Below are 26,501 nucleotides of genomic sequence, written 5' to 3'. Positions count from 1 at the left end.
CGGTGCTGATAGGGCCGGGAGAGTCACGTGGGAAAAGGGAGGGCAGAGGGCGGGGGTGAGGCAGCGCGCAGTTCTCGCGTCACTTGGTTTGGAGTCGCGGGGGCGCGCGTGGGAACGGTGGGTGCGCTGCGGGGGCTGCCGGGAGCGCGCTCGGGCCCGGGACTGAGGCAGCGGCGACGCTCGGTGAGTGCGGGAGGCGCGCGGGATGGGCCCGGTGCTGCGGCAGCGCCGCTTGCCCGCTCCGCACTGCGCTTTGGGGGTCCTCTGCCTTCCCGGCTGGTGTCTGGGCGGGCTAAGGAGCGGGCGGCGGCGGCGGCGGCAGCGACTCTGCCCTGAGCTGAGGCAGAGGGAGGCCGGGCTTTCTTCCCACCTGAGCGCGACGGTGCGCTGTGGAGAGGCTGCCGTGGTGCGCGGCCCCGGGCGTTGTCACGGACAATAACGCAGCGCCGTTTCCGGGGGAGCCGCCTTGGCGCCCGGCGGGGCAGGGCGAGGGGCGGCCGGCGGCCGTGCCCAGCCGGCGGAGCGCGGGGCCGTTGGGCCGGGCCGGCAGCCGCCCCGTCCCGCCGCTGCTCGCGGCGCGCTGCCCGCTGCCATCCTGCGGGCTCGGCCGCTCGTTTCGAACGGATTTTTGGGTCGTTCCACGCCCCGCGAAACGCGGCCGGTTCTTTTACGGAGCTTCGCTTGCTTCGTCCTGCAATTTTCCACGGTTATTTATTTCCTGACTGAAAATGTTAATTGCTAATGTACGATTTTTACAGCTGGGGGATTTTTTTCTTGGCTGCGCAAGCACGAGCTTTAATGAAAAACTGGAGTCTGTAATGCTTTAATCTGGGCCCTGTTAAGGTCCTGTGATCTGGTGGGGATGAACTGTCATGCTGAGTACGGATGACGGTGTTTTAAAAGCTTCACATCAGGATAAGGTGTAGAACATCTACTTAGGAGTTATAGCAGTAGAGCCTGGCTAGTACTGGACGGGAGCTGCATGTCCTATCTTCTTTTTAAACATTCGTGCTTTTAAACTGAAGCGTGGCAAGTCTTTTTCAGCCTTAAGTGAGTGTGTTTGTTATCAGTGCTTTTACTTGAGAAACTGTTGTTTTGGACTTGGCCTGGTTTGGGGCTATGTGCAGGGGCTCTTGGGTTCACAAAAGAAAATATCTCTCGATATGTTCCCTTCCCTGTCCTTCAGTGCTGCCTTGTAGCTCCATGCTGCCTTAAGGCGATTGTAATTGGGATAATTAATAAGACAGTCACAGTGTTGCTGAACTCAGATTATCCTGCATTCTCCAGTGCAGGTAACTTCACTAAAGGAAGCTAGAACAAATGCTAGATTTTTAACTCTCATAACCCTATTGAGGTAGTATAGTTAGGAAAGGTTATTAGAGTAATATATTCCACAAAGTTAAAAACTTCCACATGCTTCTAGATGACAGTGTTTACTAGAGCTAGGTGAAAGTTGCTGCTGTGATGCTTTCACTGAAAAAACCTGTACAGAAGAATTAGTTTATACTTTCCATTAATGTAGCTGTGTTAGCTGGAAGGGATGGGGAAAAAAAGTAAGCTTGGGGAGTGGAAATTTAATTGTTATGCTTGACTCTTTGCTGCTATTGCTAAACAATATTTTTTCATTCTCTTAGCTACTAATAGTTTGTGTATAGCAAGTACTTACTTGTATAATTTTGGTTGAGCAATAGTAGTTGGCTGTGACACATTGAAACCACTCCTGGCCACTGGCTATGTGTTTATGGCTTTCCCCTTACTGGATGAAGGGAGCATCAGTGTGCTTTGTGTTTTACAGTTACAAAATGTGCTGATGTTTCTTTGCTAAGTTCTATGAGAGAAGCCATTAGCCATTTAATGCTGATGATTTTGAAGCAGTCATAATGCCTTGGGCTAATATAAACGCTCTTGTTTGGCACAGTATAAGTGCTCTAGTTGAATTCGTAAACAACTGATGATAGGTGAATGTTAATTTTCAGGGGTTTTAAAATCAGCTTTTTACTACACTTTGAGGTGATGCTTTATTTGAAAGCTGAATGTGCTATTTAGTATATCTATTGTTCCTCAATCCCTGCAGTTCTTGAAGTGACTGTAGGCTTAACAGTCAGAACATGAGATTTAGCAAATTGAAGAGAAAGATCTCACAGTATTGTGCACTATATAAATATTTTGCCTTTAATTTCACTGTTCCTAAGTTGATTTAATAACCATTAACACTTGTTTCTGTCTGTATTTCCCATGATGGCACTTAAATCCTATCTACTAGAAAACCACATCTCTTAAGCACTCCTCTTTTTGTTTCCCTTTATTGAGTGATATCTCTGTTAACAAAATTATCCCTGTGGGATTATTTCTTTCTGTTTGATCTATTAATGGAGTGGGATGGGGATCTTACCCCATAACAGTGCTAACTGCAATATTCATTCAAGTACTTTGCTGGCATGTCACAGTGGCATACACCAGGGTATCCTGCTTTCTTACTTGCAGGAAGTTACCTGCACTGCCTGTTTTCTCAATCGAGTCTGCCTTCTAGCAGATTAAATGTGCTTGATGTAAGTAGTTGTTTGCACTGGGCTGCTAGAGAATGGGAACTTTGGTTTTGTTGTGTAAAGTAAGGTTCACCTAATACACTAACTCATTCTTACTGAAGAAGGATCAATAGTAGAGAAATGCACCTCTTACCTTTCAGAAACCTAATAAATAGATAGTTGGTGATATAAAAAGTAGAATAATATAGGTTTTGAAAGAGCTCCCCACTGTTTCTTCTAGAGATTGAAGGAAGATATCTTCACCTAACTGAATTTACTAGATTATGACATCTCCCATGGTTTTCAGGCTATAGTGGTTGTTTTTTTCATTAATCATTAGACTAAAATACTCTACTAGGTGTGAAATAACTAGTGGCAATATCTGACAAGTCAGAAAACCTTTTATTTATGTGAGTTGTCACAGATTTAAGTAACAGATGGTTCTGATGAAAAAAGTAAGCAAATACTGTGTGGGAAGGAATCCTTACTTGTATCAAAAGATCCTCAAGGTATTCTATGTTAGTTCAGGTATTGCAAAAGCATCAGTGTGAAAATGTGGAACTGACACAAATCTGCATAACCAAAGCCACTTACTTCAGTGCATGCATGCATTGAACTCTGCTGTGTTGATTTGGTTTATTTTTCTCTTTTGCTATTCACTTCAACTTTGCTCTGTGGTGACCAGACCAAAATGTGTTTTGTTTAGTTTTGCCACAGTACCCTGAATGCCTATGTCAGATAAGTGCTTGTGTTCTCTGTGAGAGAAGGGTAACCACTGTGATGGCTGTACATGCAGCTGCCATGCTTTCTGCAGGCTGTGCTGAAATCTGCAGTTGGTCTCTGATGATTTTGTCACTTTGGGAGATGTAGATCAATTGATTCAGATCCTGTCAGCTGCTACTCCTGCTCTGGCAAAGCGTGTGGAGGATCTGCAACATTATCAGTAGAAAACTCCCTTTAATAACTGCTGAGAGAAAACTGAGCATGTGTTCTATCCAAACAACTGTCATGAGTTTTCATATTTACTAAATGTGCACTGAAGTAGTAATTACAGTTTTTATTTGTATATTACAAATTACAATTTGTATCGTATTTGGATAACTTTTTGCCTAGTGAGTTTGAAAAAAAAAGTCGTATCTGGCGGTTTTGGCTTACTTTAATCATGCTGCCTTTCTTAGAAAAAAGTTTTAACACATTAAAACTTTAGAGGAAGGCTGTATAAATGTAGAATCTTTAGTAATCTTTCCTTGTGTGTTTTATTCTTGTGAATCTCGTTTGATATATATTTGATTTAACATTTTGATGACCATACTGGAAGCTATCAAATTGCATCAAGCCACCGTTGCATTGGGTATGTCAGATATAGGAGGATAAGTCAGAGAACAGTCACTTCTTCCTTAGATACAGCTGCAGTGTACAAAGAGGCTGTGGATCATTCTGCTGAAGGAATGTGGTGCAAAAGGCAGCTGGATAATATTAGTCAGCATGATCGTGCCATCAGTGCTCAGCCGCTGACTTGTTCCAGGGGGTTGGGTGTTTTTGTGGCCATGTCATGGGAGGAAAAACTTGGAGAGCACAAAGAATTTGCTGTTAGCATCTGCAAAATTTTTCCCTGATGGGAGAAGAGTGAAAGGCCTTGCTTGAAGTAAATTGGGCGGTTGAGCTAGGTGTGGAAGTTGAATATGAATGGGGATGAGGAAAGGCTGAGATAGGAACTGACAGACTGTAAGGAGAACAAATTATTAATGCAGCAGTAGCTGTAGAGGATGGAACTGTCTTACTATATCCCTCTGTCAGCAATGCACTGAAGAATGTGCCTTCAAGTCCTGTTAATTAGTGCATAAATATTTAAGGCATAATTAATGCTCAGTATTCTCATCTTGATGTAGGAAAAGCTTGTTTGCTCTGAAAGGATTGGTGTACTTCGCTATTACCCATGCCTGATCTCTAATAGTATTTTTTCTGATACTGTTTAATTAAGCTAACAATTGTATTACTTAATTTGTGACTCAGAGCATCTTATTTTTAAACAGGTTGTGCAGAATGTAGAAAGGTAAATCTTTTCTGAGTCTGAGGAAAGAAAAATGGAAGAGATGGTTTAAAAGCTTTAAATGTTTAATTTTTTCAGTCTGTAAAGCCATGATTGTAGCAAACTTATCTAACCTGAAAATTCTCTTGAACTTTTTTGTGAGGGACACATGCATATTTTGTGAAAAACTAATGTTGGCAGTGAAGTTTGTGAATGCATCAGGATGTTTTTCCTTAATAAATGAATTGCAATGCTACATAGGCTAAGAAAGGTATGAATGTTACCGGCCTGATCTCAAATACCACTCAAAAGATTAGTGGATGTTATCATTTGACTTGAAGTAAAGTGCAAAAGAACAGGAGATTTTGTAAATTAAGCTTAGAAGAAACAAATATACCTGTAAATGTGTTCAGTATGGATTTATATTTTTTTGCAGAGAATACAGAAAGAAGATCCTTTACTTCCTTCTTATGCATTATGATTTATGGGTTGTATGTTATGATTATGCCCTGTGAGTGAACTGTTTCTGTGTAATATTTTCATAAAATCTTATTTCCATGACTATTTATTTGCAGCTGTACTCTGATTTATCACTGGGTTTTGTACTGCCTTTTTTTAGAAGGGGCGGCAGGGAAAAAGTAAGAGGAAAACATGTCACTTTTGCATTATTTTCATGGAACTATAGAGTTCCCATGGTTTCTTAGTAGAATAGATACTGAAACTTGCCATCACTTGAGAACACCTAGATATTTTTCTGCTGAGTCGTTTATCTTTCCATGTTGTACCTTCTTTACCTCTTAACTAGCTATGCACTCTCTATTCTAGAGGAATAAAGTAATTGGAGATATTAACTGCAAGGTACATCTATTAAACTCCTGCTTCTTATTTTGAAACTTTTCTAGGCTGATGAAACATAACTTAGCCATGGGATGTGGCTGAAACATTGCAAAGACTAGTGAGCAACTATTTTGACTTCTATTACAGATGATAGTAAATATAGCTAGGGCTGTTTGTCTTTGTCTCCTGTAGGCGAAGTATGTTTTTACTGACATCTGTTCTCCTTTCATGTTAAACTGCATTGTGCTGACATCTCCTTTCTAAATTCCTTTGTACCACAGTTCAGTGTGTGTGTTTTCAGCCTTGCATGTAAAACTGGCTGCATGAATCAGAGCAGCTGGGTGGGATTTTAACGAGCACACTCTGGAAAAAGCATCTCGTGTGACTATCTCCTTTTGCTTATGTAAGAACAGTGGGATCACATGTCCACAGCAAAAATGTGGGCAGTTCCTTATTTGGTAGTGCATTAATAACCTTGCAGCAATTAAAACAATACCATGCAGCTGAGTCGCTTTTCAACTGCATTTACTGTGTTTGTAGTTTATCTCTTCATCAAGGCTGAAAAAATAGTTTATTTTCTGCTGGAAACTAGTAACTTCTGTCACCCTTACAGGGGAAAAGAAACCAAGAAAACACAAGCAGAGTTTGCATAGGGATTGTGCAAGTATCTTCCACCTATCCTTCACCCTCCCCCTCTTGTGTATGACCTATAATGATGATCACTGTCATGTTTATTCAGTTGTTTCTCAACTGAATAGCTGATGGCTTTTTAATTATGGCAAAAAAAATGTAATGCAAGAAGAAAAATCATTTGCATACATTACTTCTGTCTGTTCCTTAGTTACAGAGCACAACTGAAGTAGTGATAAAATTCTAGATGAGTTTGTCACCCTTCTGTGTAAACCTGAGGAGTATATTCATCGTTAGGAAAATATTTCTATGTGTTATGTTCCACTAATGAATGTTCCAAACTGGCAATGAGTTGGAGCAGTGGCTTTTTGTTTGTTTGTTTGTTGGTATGTTTTTCTTTTTTTTTTTTTTTTAATAGAACAAATCCAAATACCTAATGATAGGCTGAGAACCATTGGAAAGACAAACTCCAGGTTCAAGTCGGGTCACTGCTGAGTTGTGTCTGTGCCAGCATCACAGAGACTTTTTTGCAGGAGCTAATCTGTGAGGAATATCTTTATTCTACAGGTGCTCTGATTCTGTATTGCTGTATCTTTGCTAAGACAGCAGGTTATTACTTTTGTTGTTCGGTGGGTTACTTTGGTATGGATGGAATTACTACTGTGGTTAAGGTAAACAACAGTAAATTGTTGCAGGTGGTAGATAGCCTCCTTTTTCTACAGATTAAAGGCTAAAAGAGGAGCTGTGTTACACTACAGCCATTGAAGTAGATATTAAATAAATCATATTGCTCATCTTAATGTTTCTTGGGGGATCAGAATTGTGATAACTGTCTTTATGTAGGATGTTGAAATACATGCCTTTAAAACACCTTCTGCAATTCCAGTTTCTTGAAGGAAAGTCAGCAAGGCTTATTGTGGAAACTTATGCTGAGTTTTCCATTGTCCTTTTCCTGTTAATCGGTACATAGCACTAGGATGAGGTCACAGAAGTTTTCCTACACCAGGATTCATTGGTGGAAGATCTGGTAGGGAGCCAATCACGGTTCTCAGGGTCTGAGTTGCCTGGCTTTGTGTCCAGTCTCAGCCAACCCAGAGCAAATGTTACTTCGGTTTGTGCCAGCTGGCCCTGGGCTGTGGGATGGGGAATGCTGGACTGCAGAATGAGCTGGCCATTCTGTCCTTATATTTTTAGAGATTTCTGCCTCTTCTGTGCTGCTGGAGTGGGACCGAGTCTGTTGACACTTTTACTGAAAAGGAGTACTGGAAACATCTTCACAAGTGTAACTAAATGCCTGCTTTTAAAAAGTTTATTTATTGTCAGTGCCTCCTCTCTGTTTCACTTAGGTGGAAAGCAATACAGGTATACATAATATTCATTGTCTATTATCCAAGATTTGTATAATAATAAGCACATCTGCAGGACAAACAAGTAGAGGGCTTTTCAGTATTTTTTAGTTGTCTCACATTCCTGCTCTGGTTTCTTTGTTAAGAAACTTGGAGTGCATCTCTTACATAGTATTTTTTCAGTGTCCCACTGACACCATTACTGAGTCTTGAGTGTTCTTTGGCAGAAATTCTATCACTTCTAGAACTTCTTCATTTTATTATTTAAACTGGCTTCTTCACTGTGGATCTCGTAATGGGCATAGACTGCAAACGATTCATTTCCTCTTTTCTCCATCTTTTGTTGACCCTGCAGACCTTTGATTTCTGTGGTTTTTGGAGACTGAAGAATTCAGTCCTCCTCAATTGTTTCCTTCGTGGATATACTTGCATTTTTTTATTATCTGTTATGATTCTCTGAGCATTTTATTTTCAATAATGTACATGATTTGGAAGAGCTGAAGCAAGTAGAATAACTGAATGTTACAGTGTAGATGTACTACTGGTTATGCAGTGTTCACATGATAGTAATGTTTTCTGGGGTTTTTGTGTCCTAGTATTCCCTAATACTTAATTTGCTTTTTTTTTTTTTTTTTTTTTCTGACTACCAAGCAATCTTGTATTCTTTTATTCTTTTTTACATATGATCAGAATTATCTGTACTTTTTTTAGCCTTTTATAAACAACATATTTTAAGTGGTGTAGTCTTCATGCTGAATAAAGAGTGCAATATGGAAGCAATATAGACTATGTAGAAAGTATATGTACGTCCAGTAAATTAGTCCTTTGTGATGGTATTGATAACATTCAGGGTCTGAGTGTGTTGGCACTTGAGAATCTGAATGACTTGGATTGTAACAGTGTGTTTTCTTAAAACAGCAGAAGGACTGATAAGACTTTTTACAATTAAAAGCAGCTAGTCTTGGGGGAAACAGAACATGCACAAAGCATTAAGCTGTTCATCATATTAAATATCTTCACTTGTTATATAACCAACATGAGAACGTTGGTGACATGTGAGTCAGAAACCTGACTAGTACAGTGTGATAAATATGTGATTAAGTCTAGCTCTTCATTTGCATATGGGCTATTTCAGGATAGAATTCCTTGAGGCTTGGATAAATTCCTGAGTGATAACCATCAGAGCAACAGGTAGTTAGGACAGAAATCCGACTTTTTATATGTGAAACTGAAAGAAGTTTGGCTGTGTTATTTTTTGTTTTCTTTGCCTCAGATTGGTAACTTAAGTAGTGAATTTGTGCCAAATTTGTTAAAATCAAACATTCTCGTGGAGGAAAGAGAACTTCAGCTTAGTTGTGAATGTGGGGGGTGTTTTGGTAATAACAGGAGATATTTCTCCTTACCAAGACACTGCACTTTTCAATACAGATATTTACAAAAGTATGTGTGTCAACACTCTTAACTACTTGGTTAGTGTGTTAAACAGGCGTAGTCAGTAATTTGAGAGAACCTGTTAAATGATTTGCATGATTGGCATTTTTTCTGCAACTGCTCAAATTGAGTAAGAATCCCTTTACAGAAACACATGGGTAGGAATTGAAATGGACACAGGATCTAAGTAAGGAATTGAAAAGCACCTGTGGGATGTGTATTCTCTTAGGAGTCTTAACCTGTAGATGGAAGTACTTTGTGTTGCTTTGTGTGGCCATACTTTGGATGTGCATACAGGTACTTGTACTCGGTTAAAGTAGTTAATTGCCCTGCCAAGAGGGAGTTAGTAGTGTTTTCATCAATCAGTACATCACTACTGAATCCCAAGAACTCTGCCTACTTTCAGATAGTTGTTCATTTCCTATTAGTGGTGAAAAGTAAAAGTATGGAAGATTATTCCAAGAGTATTTTTGTTTTTCAGCTGTAGTAGAGATTGTGACTTAGTAGACAGGAATTGGTTATGAGCTCTAAGTTTACTTAGTTCTGATCAGTGTGCAATGGAAATAATTTCCTGAAGAACCCAACCCATAACTTAGCATATAATAAATTACAGTAGGTGTAAAAGTATGATGGACATACAGTTTTCAGTTGTACATTTCATTTATAACTTTTGGTCTGTCATTACAAAAAGTAATAAGAAAATTAAAACTAATTTGAAAAAATTTCTAACATCTTAAAATTACCATCCAACGTTATTACCATCTAACATTTTAAAAATACATTTTGGAGATTCAGGTGGTAACAGTGAGATTTTACACTGGACCTAATCCATGTAAATTCTGGAATGTATATTTAAAGTAAGCTTTTCCACAAAAGACCTTAAAAATATATCCCTTGGCCTTTTGGCAGAATTTGATGTATGTTCCAGTAATATTACTGACACTTTTAAAAGGCTTATTGCCAGTGAAAAATAGAAAAGGTTTTTGTTGATGCTAGGACTGATGTACCTTAAATATAATGAATTTAATTGTAAGATATGTGGCATTTCACTTTGCTTTTGTGATGATTCATTTAGATGTAAAATCATCCCCATAATCCTTAGGTACAGTTAAGTTTTTACTTCTGTCACAGCAGCAGTTTCCACTGAGAGCTCAAGTAAAAATCAGATACATTTGATTCTTACTGGGATGTGAAGTGCATGACTAAATAAAGCTTTTCTTTCAGGGCCATCAATTAGAATAAGCTGTTATGCTCTGCAGGTTTCACTTGGCATTTTCATTAGATAAATATTTTCTGGAAATCAATTAATTGTTGCTTTTGTTGTAAACTCCCAAAATTTATTTCTGTGTATGATACAAGCTACTGAATAGTTCTGTTAATAATGGAATTCATGAATGAGGCTTGCATGTACCAGGTCTTCTTCACGGTATAAAGAGTATATAAACTATCAACATAGCTCAGGCAGCAACTATATCCAGTTAAAGATGGTGGGGAGAAAAGTTGTCAAATTTTTTTTTCTAGGAAAACAATGGATGATGTTACAGAATTTTTATTATATATGGATGTGCTTTCTTCAAACCATTGTAGACGACTATAAATTTATTCCATTCATTAATGTGGGTTTGCAAATATTATGACACTTAATTGTGAAAGCTTTTCCTGGGGAGGGATTTGGCTCCTGTGCCTTGACATTTATGTGCACATGTGTATTTATAGTTGTGATCTGTCTGGAATTTGCCTTTGTGGTTTTGTTTGCTCTTTAATTTGTTCTGTGATCTAGTCCCCTGTTTTCCCCTGTTTCTGTGGTTTAATAAATGAGAAGTACAGAAGAAATTGATTAATTTAAAGGAATTAATTTTTATTCAACTTCAGGGTGTATTGACATTGTTGTATCCTTGATTCCCTTGTTAAGAAAGGATTGTTTTGTCTAACTGCTCTGCAAAGAGAACTTACTAACACCTAACATGAAGTTTCAGAGTTAACACATTAACCAGCAGAGAATCTGAAAAATACAAAAGCCAAACCCAAGGCATCATTTCTTTAATGAAAGCAATGGTTTCAAAGCTGATGTTGTCAGTACAGTTGTTGGAAGACCTGGAAGTGCTATGACCCTGCCCCCACTTTCTGCCAAACAAGATGTACAGCTCTTGTCCATATGTATGTGAGTTAAACTATGTTTGTTCTGAGAGAATAATGGGAAAGACATTTTAAAGCAGGAGTTCTTTCACTGAAATACTAACTCAAGAGGAATGCACTTGTCAGACTCCGGAGTGGAACTGTTAAAGGAAAAATTTTCAGCTTTCTAGTATGTATTTCATACATATTTTTAGATGAAAAAAGTGGATATTATAGGTTGTGATGAAAGAACACAGAAAATCCTCTAGGTAAGAGTTTGCTAATGAAAACCAGTGATGCAGAGAAGCACTGGACAAATACAGGCTGTTAACTTTCTCAGTGCAGAATAGAAGTACCATGACATTACCCTGAAGCAGCTTTTGAGAAAAGAAAGACATGCCTGAGACTGTTTGGTGGAAAATTGTTTTACAGGGTTGACTGTAACCAAGAGCTTCATAGATACTGCTTCATACTGGAATGATGATAAGTTTATATGTATGCCTGAAATGGAATGTAGCTGTTCTATTTGAATACTGTGTAAACATAGAATTGATAATATAAAGGATTAATTGAGTTATAATGTGATAGAACAGTTGGAGAATTAATGTTGTAGAGTGAGGAAGAAAGTTTGATGATGAGGGGGTTTTTTATCTGTTACGTTTTTGAGGTGCCTTTCTGCCTTTACTGGATTTATTTGTCTGAGAATTTCCTTAGCTTTCTTTCAGGAGCATACTGAATCAAGTCTTGGATTATGGCCTTATTAATTTTGTAGCTGTTTAGTTTAGTGATTTCTGGAAAGCTTGTGTGAGTTGCAGAACTCCGTACTGCTGGCTTATCTCAGCTGAGGGTGGCCTTTGCTATGTAAGATCTCTGGGCTATGTGCTCCTAATACTGCCTAAGCAAACCTGATAAAATCCCAGCACCACCCTTCCTTGAGGCTGGAGGTGAAAGTCCTCGTAAAGGTGAGCTCACATCGCAGTGTGCTGCAGCTACAAGTGGGTGTCAGCAGGGGTGCAAACGTTGCAAGTACGGGCACAAAGTGTCAGTCTCTGAAATGGGAGGTGACTGAAATGTAAGGGTTCTGGGAAATGGGCATACTGGCAGAAGGCTCTGTGAGTTTCCAGGTTCTGCTACAAAAGGGAAAGACATCAAGGTAGAAATACAGAAACTTGGTTTGAGACAAATTTAGGAGGAAATGTCTAGAAAGGGTGTCTCTTCTGAAGAGTTTTAGCAACTCATCTGTTGGAGTCAGTGAGTCAGAGGTCTCTCTGAATTCTTCAGATAGAAATCAGAATGCAGGGATAGAATTAAAGCCTTTGTATCGATTGAATTATATTAAGCCACTCACATAAAGTAGACGTTTAAGTAGAAGTAAGATTTAGGGTGAGTTCTAATGCTTTTAGTAAGTGAAAGGTTTCAAATGCTAGAGTAACAGAGCAAGTTCTAGTGAAGGTTGAAACATACTGATATCTTCAGCTAGAGTATTCAGGCCCACAGTTGTAGACAGGAGTTAGACATAATAAAGCTATAGTAAGAATATTGCTTACAGTTTTCAGATAGAGCAAGATAGATTGTGTGCATAGTTCTATACGTAACCTGGTGTGCTAAGAAACTAGAATTCTGGTAGGTTAAGGAGTGGTGGTCCGAGTTTGCATCTTGGCTTGTTGGAAAAATACTATATGAGTATGTGTGGGGAGAGTTTGTTGCTTTTAGCCATTGGCTTATTGCTACTGCTTTGCCATTGCTTTTTGCTATTGCCTTTTGAGACTGATGTGCTTTATAATACGATGTGCTTTGTAATAAACAACCTTTTTAACTACTAGCTGCTTTGCTTATTTAGATCACCCGACAAAGTAGGAGCCTAAGAGCTCTGGAGCAGGTGCCTAGAGCACTGGAGGTCAAAGAACCTCACACCCGTCCCCCACAGGTTTTCACAGGTTCAAAAGGATTTTCCTTGGAGGAAGTGAAAAAACAAAATTGTTTCTTTAACAAGCAGAGTGCTCACAGAATAACAAAGTAATCCCATAAAGGAGTTCATATGGCACTCCTTTCTGTAGGTAAATGATCTTTTTTGGATTTTTAAGGGACAGTCACTCAGGTGTTTAGAAAGATATTCAAGCATATGGGAAGCAAAATCTTTTCATGATCTAGCTAGATATATATGATAACAGGGAAAATAGGACTATAGCAGTATAACTAAATACTTGTGGTTTTTAAAGGCTGTTTTTGTTTGTTTGTTTGTTTGTTTGTTGGTTTATATGTGCTTATTTGAAGGGACTGCAGTGCCAGAAGTCCTTGAAGACACATGATGGATTTTCCTCTCTTTTCTTCAGACATTAATTCTGGAGATGAATATGGGATAAAATAACAAAAAGAGCAGCAAAGAACTACAAATATCAGATATTTGAAGTTCTAAAAATCTAGCAGCTTTAATATGACAAAATTGGAAGATATAAAAGCTTACCACACTTAGCAGATAGATTCACTGTCTGAAGAAGTGCTAGTATGATTAATGTACCAAATTATTATTAGTATATTTTTTATTAATTATACTGAAAGTTTTCACTGCTTTTAAGAGAGTATCTCTGTCTATTACAAATTGTTTGAAGAGCCCATTAAGCATGTGAGGAGGCCTATGTGTAGTTTCAAAGATGTCTGTATGATGAAAGGAAGGTCTCAACATGGAGAAGAAGGGACATGCTTTCAGAAATTGACTCTTAAAAAATATAAGATTCTGGAGTATAAATCCATTCTGACATGAAGATCTCATACAGGGCAGGAAGTAATACAGTCATTGCTGTACGTCCCACTTGGAATCTTAAGTAGTTTTAATTTTTAGAGAATAACTTACATCATTATGGTATAACTCAGCACTTAGGCCAGAATAGGCATGTCCCCCTCTGTAGGGAGAGAACGGATGCCTGAGCACTGAGTCACTGTGGTATTGGGCAAAAAGTCCTAGTGTAACTTCATTGTTATCAGAATTTGCTCTGTAAGTTTTAAGAATTAAGGTAAAGAAACTTCTTGTTTATGGAGAAATCCTGATTATTGTGGCTTTTAATGAAACTCTTAAAATTAATGACTATGTTGTTACAAAATAGGGGGGATGTGTGTGCCTTGTTAATTGCACTGCTTGAGTATTTCTGTGATACTTAAAATGAGATGTAGTGCTTAATAGAATATTCATAGCAGAGAAAATGCTGATTTTAGGATGTGGGTTTCAAAGAATGTATCAGAATTACTAATTTTAAATTAAATAAAAGAACACTTTAAAAAGAAATGCAGCGAGGAAAGGATTATTTAATAAAAAAACTAGCATTATTCCAGGTGGAACTCAGCAATAACTTCTTCCTTCAGCTGCAAAGATAATTAATTAATTCTGTAACCCTGTGGCTCTCCCTGTGCCAGAAATGCAAGTGAGTCCTGAGAGATTTGGTGACAAAGGGAGCCAATTCCTTCTCTTGATACCCTTTGGCCTCTTCTACATTTGAAATCATAACTACATATAAGTTCTTGCTTTCTGGTGACATTTTGACTTTATTCTCTCTTTACCTTTTCCACACATATTCTAAGGAGAATGTAAAAAACACCAGATAAATAATTAGGCGAGTCTTTTATACACTGGAAGGAGTCTAGTAAATTCTATTGCAAACATTGGAAAATAAAAGGTAATGGTGTGAGGATTAGGAGGATGACGTAAGATAAGAAAGTGAAAGTAAAGTCCCTTATCTTTTTCTGGTACTTTCTGGTTAAGGAAGCTTTTTCTCTGCCTTCTAAACATTCTCTTTTAAGTTTGAGGAGGTTCCAGAAGACGGCTTCAAATATAATGCTCCCTGAGTCAGAGGATTAGTGGGTTTTATTGTTAGAAGGAAGGCAGCTGAGCTTAATTACCTCCATAATAGTAACTTCATAATTCAGCCTAGAAATGTCTTCATATAGACAATGGTTAGATATGACCAAAAGTGTTATCTTTTTGCTACTGTGTTCCAGGGAGGATGAATTTTTCAGTTGTGCTAAACTGTCATGTAGTTCATTGCCCTACTGATAAATACAGCTAATTTCTTGACCTGTAGCTCTTAACAGAGCTACAAAGAAATCTTGCAGGCTAAAAGTTCATAGCATTTTGCTCTAGGGAGCGTGAGAAATACTTCAGTAGTAGAATTTGTTTGAAAACAAATGTGGAAGAACCAAGTATTTTTCTGTAATTAGCATCTCATCAGATGAAAGCTATTTGTTTGGTGTATTGCCATACTTGTATAATAATCTTGGTATTTCCGATTCCATAGAAGAAGGCTGAGGCAGGATTTTGATCTGCTCTAATTTAGTGGCTTGAGTTGTGGTAAACAAAGTGGTATTTCTTTGCACAGATTCATTTTTACTGCTTGATAGTACATGGTCACCTGTGGTTGAGGGTGGCTTAATTTTATTTTTAAAGAGACAAAATATTTCTTGCTGAAGCTTTGTCGTTGATTTGGATGTAAAATTCTTCATAGCCTTTGCTGGAAAGCATACAGCTCCACGTTGGTATATTTATAAAAGAGTTATGTAGAGCTGTCTCTATAGAAACAGTGAATTGCTGTAATGCCTCTGGATGGGTCTCAGCATGTCCCGGGCAGATGAGCGCTCGGAGCTCCGGGGCTCCGCTGCTGCTGCTGTCGCTGGCTGGGCGCTGCGCGCACAGTGCGCAGGCGCGGGAGCGGAGGCGGGGCGGCGGGGAAGTGACGTCACGGGGCTTGGCGTTCTAGAAAGAGCGCAGACACGTCCTTGGGTGGGAGGGCTGTGCCGTGCCCCGTGTGTCATCGCTTATAAATGAGCTACGGGCACCGAATGAAATACCGAGAAGCTGGCCGGGCTTTCTTTAATGTGTCGTAGAGTTTGTTTTGTAGCAGCTCTGTTTCAATTCGAAGTTTGATTTTTATTTTTTCTTCTCTAGCATCTCCACCTTGCTGAGACACTGGTCGCTGCTTTCTTTACAGCAAAGAAAATCTGAATTCCTCCAACAGTCAGGATGGGGAAAGATTACTATTCTATCCTGGGAATTGAAAAAGGGGCTTCTGACGAGGATATCAAAAAGGCTTACAGAAAACAAGCACTGAAATGGCATCCAGATAAGAACAAATCTCCCCATGCAGAAGAAAAATTCAAAGAAGTTGCAGAAGCTTATGAAGTGCTAAGTGATCCCAAAAAGAGGGACATTTATGATCAGTTTGGGGAGGAAGGTATGTATATCTCTGATACTTTCATTGGTTACTATTATGTCGAATGAAGCAAAATAAACATGTGACAACCTGATATGTGTTCATCTTCAGACAATGTATTTGTTTGGTTTATGAGATTATAGGTATAAAATGCATTGCTGGACTTTATTGCTGGTAAAGTTTTCATTTCTTAATTTAACGGGGGTTTTGCAAGTCCTATGCCAAATACCTGATAGGCTAAAAGTTCCTGTACAGAAAAAAGTTTTGTCATCCATAAATAGCTTTCTGTGATCTCTTACTGCTGCCTTCCTTTGCCAGAGCAGTTTTTGAGATGCTGTTCAAGAGGCATGTATTCTTCAATTTTTGCTTAAGGCCAATCTGCTTGATCTGGGCAAAGCAGTCCTTCTGAGCAGAAGCCCAGGTGTCCAGCCTGTAGTTGTCCTTGGCTTTGTGCCTGGAGAGGAAAGAATTTGGCTGATGTCATGAAATACCAGAACAATTTTTTAGCTTTAATTGTAAACAGTGATAACATGCCAAGAGAATGAGGCCTCAGAAATGTCACATTTATCCTAAAATGGTTATCTGGAGAGGATGATTTTTTAATTTTTTTATTTTTTTCATTTTTGACCAACATGACTTTCAGCTTATGATTGAGCAACAGAGGAAGTCATTAACATTGCTTCCCATAAATGTGTATGGTATCAGGAATTCTGTTTAACATAACTGCTTCCGTTGTGACAAGTAGGCCTGTACATTGCTATTTGCTTGGGGCCATGCTTTCTACAAAGGAGAACACTTACACAGCAGTATTTAGCATTTTGGGCAAAGATACAACAAAGTATGTTTTTTTTAGAATGTGGGAATACCTCCTGATGCCTCAGTTACCCTCTAAGCTTTTCTGAGAGTGCAATTAGTTGTTGTAAGGGAGATGCAGAGGATTGGGGCCTGTAAGAAGAAGGAAACTCAGTTGTTTTTACAGCCAGGAACTCAATGTACCTTCAGTAACTTCAGGCTAGCTATTCCAGGAGGTGTCCTTCTGCTATCACAGATTGAATCCCCTGGTCTGCATGTTTGGCATTAAGAGTAGTGTGACAGAAGGATGTTTTATAGTTTGCTAAATACTTTTTGATCTGGTCTGATATTGAAATGGGGAAAGCATTCTAATGTCTTAGTAGGTTACTGTTGGTACCTAACGTGAAGGTTATGCCTGAGAACACTGAGCTAAAAAAAACCCAACAAACCCCTCTCTCAAATTTATAGAATGCCTCCCTCTATGGTTATTAAAGTATGATAGCAGCTGTAGTTATGAGTTGGTCTAAGACTGGGAAAAAAAAGTTAAAAAAACAAGCACTGTAAGTTTGGAGACAAAAGTCTCTTCAGAAGACTTTCAGTCTTCCAGTGGTTTGAGAAAGTACCCTGATGAGGAAATACTTGATCACCTATTGGGAAAGAGCCATTGAAAAAAATTGATTTTTAGCTTGGTTTGGAATGGGAACACAGGAAGTACAGGAGAATTATCAGTGAGACTTCTTTACTGGAAGAAATGAGATTTAGATCTCTCCATGTGAAAGATAGAATAAAGCTATTGAGAACCCTCTGATTTTTTTGCACAGATAGTGACAGTGATAGTGTATACTAGGTTTTTGTACCCAAATGGTTCTTGGTAAGTTCCATGATGCTTTTATTTGTGGCTGCATTGAAGAGAGTTCCCAGGATTTGTACCTGCTTTATATTATAGGAACACAAGCTGTGATCATTTTAGGATTCTAAACAATATTAAGGAAGCATATATCTACTTGACTGTTGGCATGTTACCTTTTACTCAGAACAAATTGCAGGAAAATGGGTAAAACTGATTAAAACTGAGTTACAGCTGAGCTATGGAGGCTATGGAATATATTGCATATGATAGTGTGAGTAATTTTCCCTGGAAGTGACCTTGTAGAAGGATGCAATTCCTAAAACATTTTGCAGAACAAGAAGCAATCAAATCAAGCAAACCTGTCTTCTGCTCTTAAGATGCTAATTAATCAAAATAATTGGTTTCAATCACGTGAAATAAAATTGGCACTGTCAGAATACCTGTTCTTCTGAAGTGAGTAGTTCTAGAGCTTCAGAAACTTCATTGCTGTACAAGCAATTGAATTGCTAGTTAGTACCTCATAATCGCATGGTGAATCCTCCTGGAAAAGCAGACCTTTCACTCTACTGCAAATATCTTTCTGACTCATCAGTCCTGATATCATTACACTCTACAGCAGGAAAGCTTATACCAATACCCTTTTTTTTTTTTTTAACAAATTCTTTCCTATTTTTCTTATTTAGGTCTTAAAGGAGGAGCTGGAGGATCTGATGGCCAGGGTGGTACCTTCCGGTATTCCTTCCATGGCGACCCACATGCTACATTTGCAGCTTTCTTTGGTGGCACAAATCCTTTTGAGATCTTCTTTGGGAGGAGGATGCCTGGTGGCAGAGACACTGAAGACATGGAGGTGGATGGTGATCCATTTGGATCCTTCACTAGTTTTAGTATGAATGGTTTTCCAAGGGAAAGGAATACAGTTGGCAGCCAAGTACGTCGTAAACAAGATCCCCCTGTAATCCATGAACTTAAAGTGTCACTGGAAGAGATCTATCATGGCTGCACAAAAAGAATGAGGATTTCACGTAAAAGGCTTAACCCAGATGGCAGAAGTGTCCGAACAGAGGACAAAATTCTTACTATTGAGATCAAAAGAGGATGGAAAGAAGGCACCAAGATCACTTTTCCGAAAGAAGGCGATGAAACACCCAACACAATTCCTGCTGATATTGTTTTTATTATTAAAGATAAACCTCACTCTCATTTCAAGAGAGATGGATCAAATATTATCTATCCTGTTAAGATCAACTTAAGGGAGGTAAGTTGTGTGAGAACTCTAAATGTTTGATGTTATTACAATACAATGCAATGTCTAAAGCTGTATGATAGCTGTGAAATGTGAGGATTTGGAGCTGGGTGTTTTGTTTTTAAATAGTTTCATGTGTGCCTGAGGAGCAGAGTCACAGTGGAAGCAATAGCTGTTTTGATAAAAAATGCAATCTTATTTTAAGCTCTTTACTAAAGAGGTGGCAGAGGATAAGGGTGGAAGGGTACGAATAAAAGTTCTGGAGATAAAGGAGATGTCCTAAATCTTCATACATAACCCTTCTAGCTAATGATGTATTAGGCTGAAGTGACAAATACAAACTAAGAAATAGGTTCTGTATAGAAATCGATTATGTATAGTATGCTCCTTGCTGCTGTGATATGATTGCTACTTCTGTAGGACAAACTAGAAATGTCTTAAGTATTTTCATTGCCCTCAAAGTCTCTCTTTTTAGCTAATAAGTGACTGCACTGTGATTTCAAGCTACACAGATTCATTTAATGAAGATAAGTAATTGTGAACAGGTGTAAGAGGAGCTATATGTCACAACAAAAATTGTATAGCTTTTTAAAATTCAATACATATTGGCTTTCTGAAGGAAAACTCAAACAACTTCCCAGAGTTCCTAAGAAGTCTGAAGCCTCAACATAATTATCATTTAAAAGATGTAGCTGTGTGTGTGTAATATATTTTTTTCTTCTTAATTAGCATTAGGTAGAGAAATTAACTCTTGCTTTCATTAGAAGCTTGGTGTAAGTTAAGCTACCTTAAAGGATTCTGCAATAAATGTGAAGCGAGGCAAAGCACCTGAAGTACTGAGGGAGGGAGAAAAGACAATATTTAATGTTAATGTGGGTAACACAGTTCCTTCACAGATAAAAGCCTACTTACACTCATTGCATTGTTATGTAAATTCAACATTACCCATGTAGACTAAGTGTGCTGAATCAGGTGAAGTTGCAGTCATCAAAATCTTTTCCTCAGAGATCTGAGAAAGAGCTAAAAAGAAAAACTTTGGGATAAAACAGGAGGTCTGCAACGTTCTCATTTTGGTGCAACAAAATTATTGCTTAGATTTCTTTAGGCACCAGAAATATTCACATAAGACAGCTGTGAAATTTGATATGCCTCTGCTTATAGACACTTAAATGTTGTTCAGAAATTCAATATAAAAGAGGTTGATAATGTTTTAGAAGAAAGGTCCTGTGCAATGTAAACAATCAAAAAGTGAAATGGAATTCTAAGTTTCCAATGGAAATTTAGAAGACTAAGACCTATAGAGAAGGAGTGAGGAGTTCACTTTGCTCAGCTTTCTTCTTATTTGATAAAGTCTTTGAAGGGCATATAAGCTCAATTGCTCTCTAGTAGCCATTGTGTAACATTCATAAATTCAGTGATATTCAATGACAAATTGAAGTTTCCTCTTTTTAAAAGAGGAGCATTGTATTTAAATTTTGACATCTCAGTAGTGCACAGGAGAAATGCTATTTAGAATTCTAGTCACTTTTAAATAATGCAAATTCATTTATAGGTACAAAAAAGTTCTGACCAATTTCTTTTTCTTCTATTACAATCTTTCTTTAGGCTTTGTGTGGCAGCTCTTTCAATGTGCCAACGATAGAAGGAAGAACCATACCCATGACAGTCAATGAAGTGGTAAAGCCTGGGATGAGAAGAAGAATTATAGGCTATGGTTTGCCATTTCCTAAAAATCCTGACCAGCGTGGAGACTTAATTATAGAGTTTGAAGTAATTTTCCCAGATAACATTTCTCCAGCATCAAAAGAAGTACTTAGGCGAAATCTTCCAGTTTCATAAAATGGAAGACTGTGTGTCAACAGATTAAAATAGGACACTGGAAATGCAGAAGACTGGCGAGTCTGTGCTTTAAAAGTGCAATCTGTAACATCTAGTGGAATCTTTTGTTTTTTTTTGTTTTGTGGGATGGGTGGGGGGAAAATACTGTAATGCTGCATGAGAAGAAAAGGGTTTAAGTAGAAGTCATACAGGTGAATTCTGCAGTAAAAGTTACAGGGAAAACCACTCATTTTGTTTTACATCTTCTAATCAGCAAAGTTTAGTCATTATTTTGCTTAATATAATTACAGTAATTTTTTACAAAGTTGGTGCATATTTCTGATACAGTACTTGAGCCTCCAAGTACATTATTTCTTATATCCTCACTGTCTATAACATAACACAACACATTTATTCAGAAATTTGAGATTGTAGTAGAAATACACAAAGGTATAAATATTTTAAAGAGCAAAACATGAGAGAGATCATATCAGTATGTTGCCTTCCACTGCACAAAGCATAGGCCAGAAAAATCAGCTTGGGCTCCTGAACAGAGCCCCCCTGTGCAATGAAAGCCTTCTCTTTACTGCCCCCAGAAGTGCCAGGACTGCCCTGTGAGTGTGGCAAGGGGCCCTGAGGAGCCAGAGTAGCCACTTCCTGTGGGATAGTTTCTCAGCCTTCAGGCAGAACAGCAGGGAGGGATTCTTCAAGAACATGAACAACAGAGGGTGAGCCTGCTGTCAAATGGGGCAGGGGAGCTTTTGTCCAATGACATGGAGAAGGCTGAGGTACTCTGTGCTGCTTTTGCATCAGTCACTACCAGGAAAACAAGCATGCAGGAATTCAGGCCCCTGAGAATAAAGGGGAAATCCAGAACCTTGATGGTGGAGGACTGGGTTAGGGTGCACTTCACCTGAAGTCTGTGAGTTGACAGATTGCACCCAAGTGTTGAGGGAGCTGGCTAATGCTGTTGCAGGACCACTCATGTTTATCTTTGAATGGCCAGGGAGATTGAGGGATGTTCCAGTAGGCTGGAAAAGAGAAAATATCACTCTTCGAGAAAAGCAGAAAGGAAGATGTGGGAATCTACAGGCTAATCAGCTTCACTTAAGCCCTTGGTAATGTGATGGAAAACAATCCTCCTGGAAAGCATTTCTAAAAGGTGGTTGGGGTAATCAACATAGATGTACAGCAGGGAAATCTTCCTTGACCAATCTTGCTGCCATCTACAGTGATCTTTGGGGATGTTGGGAGAGCAGTCTGTGTTGTTTACCTTTTACATCAGTAGACAGACTGATGAAGTACAGGTTAGGTTAAGTGGGAAGCGAGGTGGATAAAAGCTGGGAGGAGTAGCTGGTGCCAGCAGCTGTTGTACTGCCTTTCAAAGGGGCCTCACCAGGCTGAAGAGCTGGACAGAGGATTCTCACAAAGTTCAGTGAGGGGCAATGAGAGGTCTTGCCCCATTGGGGGGAGTAACCAGCAAACTGACAATAAACTAACTGAACTGGCAGTGCAGCCTTGTGGCAACAGAGGCCAAAGCTTTGCTGGCAGGTAAGGGGAGATGATCCTTCCTTGTTAGTGTCAGCATTGATGAGGATCCATCTGGAATACTGGACTCCCTGGTACTTGATGGATATAAACTTAGTGGAACACTCGAGTACAGGACCGTGATGAGAGGCTGAGAGAGCTGGAGCTTGCCAGTGTGGGGAAGAAAAGACTTGGGGGAGATCTTGGCTCCTGGCAGGAGGGATTGAGGATGGAGGAGCCAGGCTTTTCTCACTAGTTTTTTTTCTCACTAAATTGCCACCAGTTAGTTAGGGATTCCATCTGAACACAGGGAAAGGTCATCTTAGTGATAGGATGGCCAAACAGTGGAACAGGTTCCCTGGAGAGTTTCAGGAGTTGCTATCCTTGACTCATAGCCTGACTGGACATTGTGCAGCACAGCCTGCTCCAGCTGACCACGTGTGAGCAGGGGTGTTGAACTACACGATGCCAAGAGGTTCCTTGTACGTAAGGAACTTGGACTTGGGCATTTTTCCCTATGGGCCGTGTTCTGTAAATGAGGCTTAGTCCAAAGATGGTGGTGCTCACGTGAGAACTCCCTAGGGAGCAGGTATCTGTGGAAAGATGCACAAAGAACCCTGTAAAAGCATTTGGCTGGGGCAGGTATTTAAAGATCATGCTGATCTCAAGTATTCATTATTTTCAAAGGTCAAACTTTATTCCCATGAAAAAGAAGGAAGAGCTAGGTCCTACCTAAGCAAAGTTTGCTTAACACTTAATGTGGGATAGGGGTTGCCCAAAAACTTTCATACACTTGAATTGAGTTATTTTTTTAAAATTCAAATATGAGTTTAGTTGTCTTTGAAGTTAAAAGGTGCAGAGAGAGATGGATAGCCCTCTGTTATAGTCTAGTTTTGTAATACAATAATAGGGCTGGTTCCCTTGGTTGCAGCATGGTATTGGTGAAAGAAATGCCTTGTGGGCATGCTTTATTACTTGAGTTTAAAACCATAATACAGTGCTTTAACAACACTTTCAAAGGGTTTGGGATTTTTTTGTTGTTTTTCATAAGAAAATATTTCAAGATTTGCTGTCAGCCTTTTGCCTGTGGAAATTTAGAGGTTGCCTGCTCTATTAGGTAGCCTAAGAAATAGCAGTGTTATGTATGTGACTCTGCAGGAAATCATATGGGAGTTGGGATTTAATTTACGATATTTTTTTAATGAGTGTAAGAAGAATCCCATTTCTTAAAAATAGGATTTATATGGGGTATTGTTCAAGTCCATTTTTGACTGCAGATCTCTTCATGCAGTATCAGTTAGTTGTAGTTCTAAATTTGCAGGAAGTAAACAATTGCTGGAGCAGTATTACAAAGAGAAAAAATTGCTGCTTAGTGCTTCTGCATATTGTTAATACTATATATTGTTTGTTGAAAAAATTTCCATTTCAGTATGTTCCGTATTGCATTTCTTATGTGGTTTTTAAGTAAAAAGTGTAAAGTTGGTTTTTAACTTTCTCTTATATTTTGTTATGATGGCAAATGCTACAAGCTACACAACTTCAAAGCATATCAACCTAAAATACCTATTTGTCGGTTTAAAAGCTAATGGAATCAAGCATTTTGTAATCCAGGATCTTGTAACCATATCCAACTTGTAAAAAAAAAAAAAGTTACAGCAACTAAGACTATTATTTTGTAACTGTCTTCAGGTAAGAGGAGTAGTGTTAAATTGAGGGATTGCAGTATCTTGTGTATTTAGAGGTGTACATATATATATATGTGTATAGCAAACTAAACTTTTCCAACTGTTTTCATGCTCAAAATATAAAACTTATAGAACTGGTATGAAATAAATGCTTGTATTTCTTTTCTTATGGCAAAGTAACAAAGTTTATGTTTCAGAAACCAGCATGTAGACTTACTTCAAAATACGAGAGGAAGCATTAATATCTATCTATCTAATCCAGGATTCACAAAAATATTTTTATAATCAAAAATGTGCTTAAAAGCTATGTTTTAAAACCCACTTGATTATTTAATAAAGCTATTTGGGAGAAGGAAGCAAATACTCAGTCAACTACTATATTTGTAACTACTGAAAAACATGAAAATAAAATGGTCATTCATGAAATTGGGATGGGTTTTTGATCTCTTGAAGGTTGCTTAGGGAGCCACAGAATAAAAAAGTCATTTAATTGCTTTGGAATTCATCCAGCAAATCTGAGAACCTCTGCTTCTAAAGATCCTTTTTTAACCTCGCCAACATCAAGCCTTAGGATAACCTCAAGCTGTTGGAAGAGTAGGTCAAGCTACATTACAACCCTTTCTCCTTCCTGCTGTGCAGTGGTGCTCTGCTTGCTCCACAGCTTTTTGCTGTCATGAGGGGCATGACATTCAGGCATTCCATTCTTTCATTCAGTCATTTTTGTAGTAGCTGTGCTGAAAATTTCCTGAAGCCTATTTGTGGTGTGTTGAACAAATGCACTCTGTTCTTTTCTAGTATGTGCATCTTACATGCTAGTCTGACTCACCAGAAGCAGACTTTTTGGGGGTCAAATAGGTTTTCCTTAAACAGTGAAATTTGCTGTAACTTAGCGTGGGATTCTGTGTACATGAATTCATGTGCTGTACCTAAAAAATATGAGCCATGAACATGATGCTGTACATATAATTAAGAGACAATTTAACTTTTCTGGTCAGTCAATGTTATTCCTCTGTTGCATCTGACATGGAGTAGTTCTTACTGTATTGCTTACTGAACACATCCTATTGAACCAAGGGATTTGTCATACAGCCACTTACTGTCCAGCACCCAAACTGAGCTAATAGCAGCACTAATCTCCTCATGAGGTGCAGAGTCTCAATTCTTCGTCAGATTGCTCAGCAATCGACTCTTGCATGGCATGATTTGTTCCCTTCAGGCTTCTCCAGTTAATTGCTCTGTTATTATGAAAACAGAGACCTGTTGTTGATCCGCTTGGGTGTAGAAGGTGTAAGTGCCCTGTGCTTGTTGCCCTGGAATTACTGGCTTATCCAAGGGAGGAGCTGTACAACAACAATCTTGTTAGTCATGCCTGATTGCTTTATCAAGGACAAACTGCCATGTTCACAGCCCTGCTGCCCCACATTCAAAACCCCCTATTGCCACCCAACCAGCACCTGAAATTCCATATAGCATTTCCCTGAATAAGGATAGATACCCCTTGGTTCCACATGCATTCTCCACCAACTTTATGGCTGTTATGACTTTATGCCATGATTCTTGCATCCCAAGTATTATGTGTGAGAAACTGAAGAATGGGATAGCTGTAGTGTGCAATATACTCAGGACAGAAGGATCAAATCTATTTTTTTTTAATTACATGGTTTATTTTTCTTTCTAAAACTGAGGCTAATAGCAGTTTTACTTAAGTTTTACTTAACTTTCTTCAAAAAAGAAATTTGAAATAATTTTTGGATCCTCAGTATCCTGAGTTGCTGTAGGCTCATTTGGATTAATCGATCTAGCTTTACTGTGCATTAATTAGTGGTGGCAGGTACTTCCTTAGAGGGTGCACATTCAAAGGAATCTGAAAACAGGATTGGTTGTAGTTATAGTAACAGTACTGAATCAAATTCTCTTGCTAGAACTGGACAGAAGCAATTTTTGACTATTCATTTAAATTTACTACATGCTATCTTGGAAATGCTGAAGTCAAATTGGCTTCAAACCTTTTTTTACCTCGCAGCATAAGCAGTTTAAAATCTGCATGTAATTTCATGTAATCAGAGGTGTTCTGATTAGATCTGCTAAGAACTTTTGAATCAGGGCTGCCACACAGTACTTCATTGTCTCTGCCTGCCTGGTCTGACTCCATGTGCTAGAATCCTTTTTCTCTGCAATGGTTTGTCTTTTTTATTCTGAAAGTCAGAAGATGTGGTAAAGTAGTGCTAACTACTTCTCTCTGTGCCTTTCGAGCAGTTTCCTTTAGAAGTGCTGAATGTTGCCTCGTGAATTTTTCACTTTTTCACTCTTCACATCTTGCGTGAGTTCAGTGCGCTACTGAAAATTGAGCAGTTCCACTGAGAAGAGTGTGGAGCACAGATTTCTCCTGTAACGTGAACGTGTAACTACAATATACAGCTCTGTTTCACAGCAGAGGAAACATTTTGAATTCATTAAATGTTACAAATACTT

General features: G+C 38.7%; 1 protein-coding gene and 1 long non-coding RNA gene across 5 annotated transcripts; one reads left to right on the top strand and one right to left on the bottom strand.

Annotated features, from left to right (window-relative positions):
• Nucleotides 1-42: 42 nt before the first annotated feature.
• DNAJB4 (DnaJ heat shock protein family (Hsp40) member B4) lies at nucleotides 43-24,455 on the top strand. 4 transcript variants are annotated; one of them, XM_079314121.1, is made up of 4 exons: nucleotides 43-183; nucleotides 15,847-16,132; nucleotides 18,437-19,011; nucleotides 20,605-24,455. In XM_079314121.1, exons 2-4 carry the CDS (start codon nucleotides 15,922-15,924, stop codon nucleotides 20,836-20,838), a joined length of 1,020 nt encoding a protein of 339 aa, XP_079170247.1. In that variant the 5' UTR covers nucleotides 43-183; nucleotides 15,847-15,921; the 3' UTR covers nucleotides 20,839-24,455. The 4 variants fall into 4 exon arrangements, with proteins under 4 accessions (XP_079170247.1, XP_079170249.1, XP_079170250.1 ...); XM_079314123.1 differs by lacking the exon at nucleotides 43-183 and adding an exon at nucleotides 726-743; XM_079314124.1 differs by lacking the exon at nucleotides 43-183 and adding an exon at nucleotides 15,760-15,776.
• On the bottom strand, nucleotides 20,941-26,422 carry LOC306805867. Its single transcript, XR_013775318.1, has 2 exons — nucleotides 22,429-26,422; nucleotides 20,941-22,388 (listed from the first exon to the last, which is right to left on the bottom strand). It is a non-coding gene; the product is annotated as an uncharacterized lncRNA (long non-coding RNA).
• Between the last annotated feature and the right edge of the window lie 79 nt (nucleotides 26,423-26,501).

This window comes from Erithacus rubecula (assembly GCF_903797595.1).
Source record: "Erithacus rubecula genome assembly, chromosome: 10".
In the NCBI taxonomy this organism is placed as follows: domain Eukaryota; kingdom Metazoa; phylum Chordata; class Aves; order Passeriformes; family Muscicapidae; genus Erithacus; species Erithacus rubecula.
Note: the sequence above shows the minus strand (reverse complement) of the source record. Positions and strands in the feature narration are given on the sequence as shown.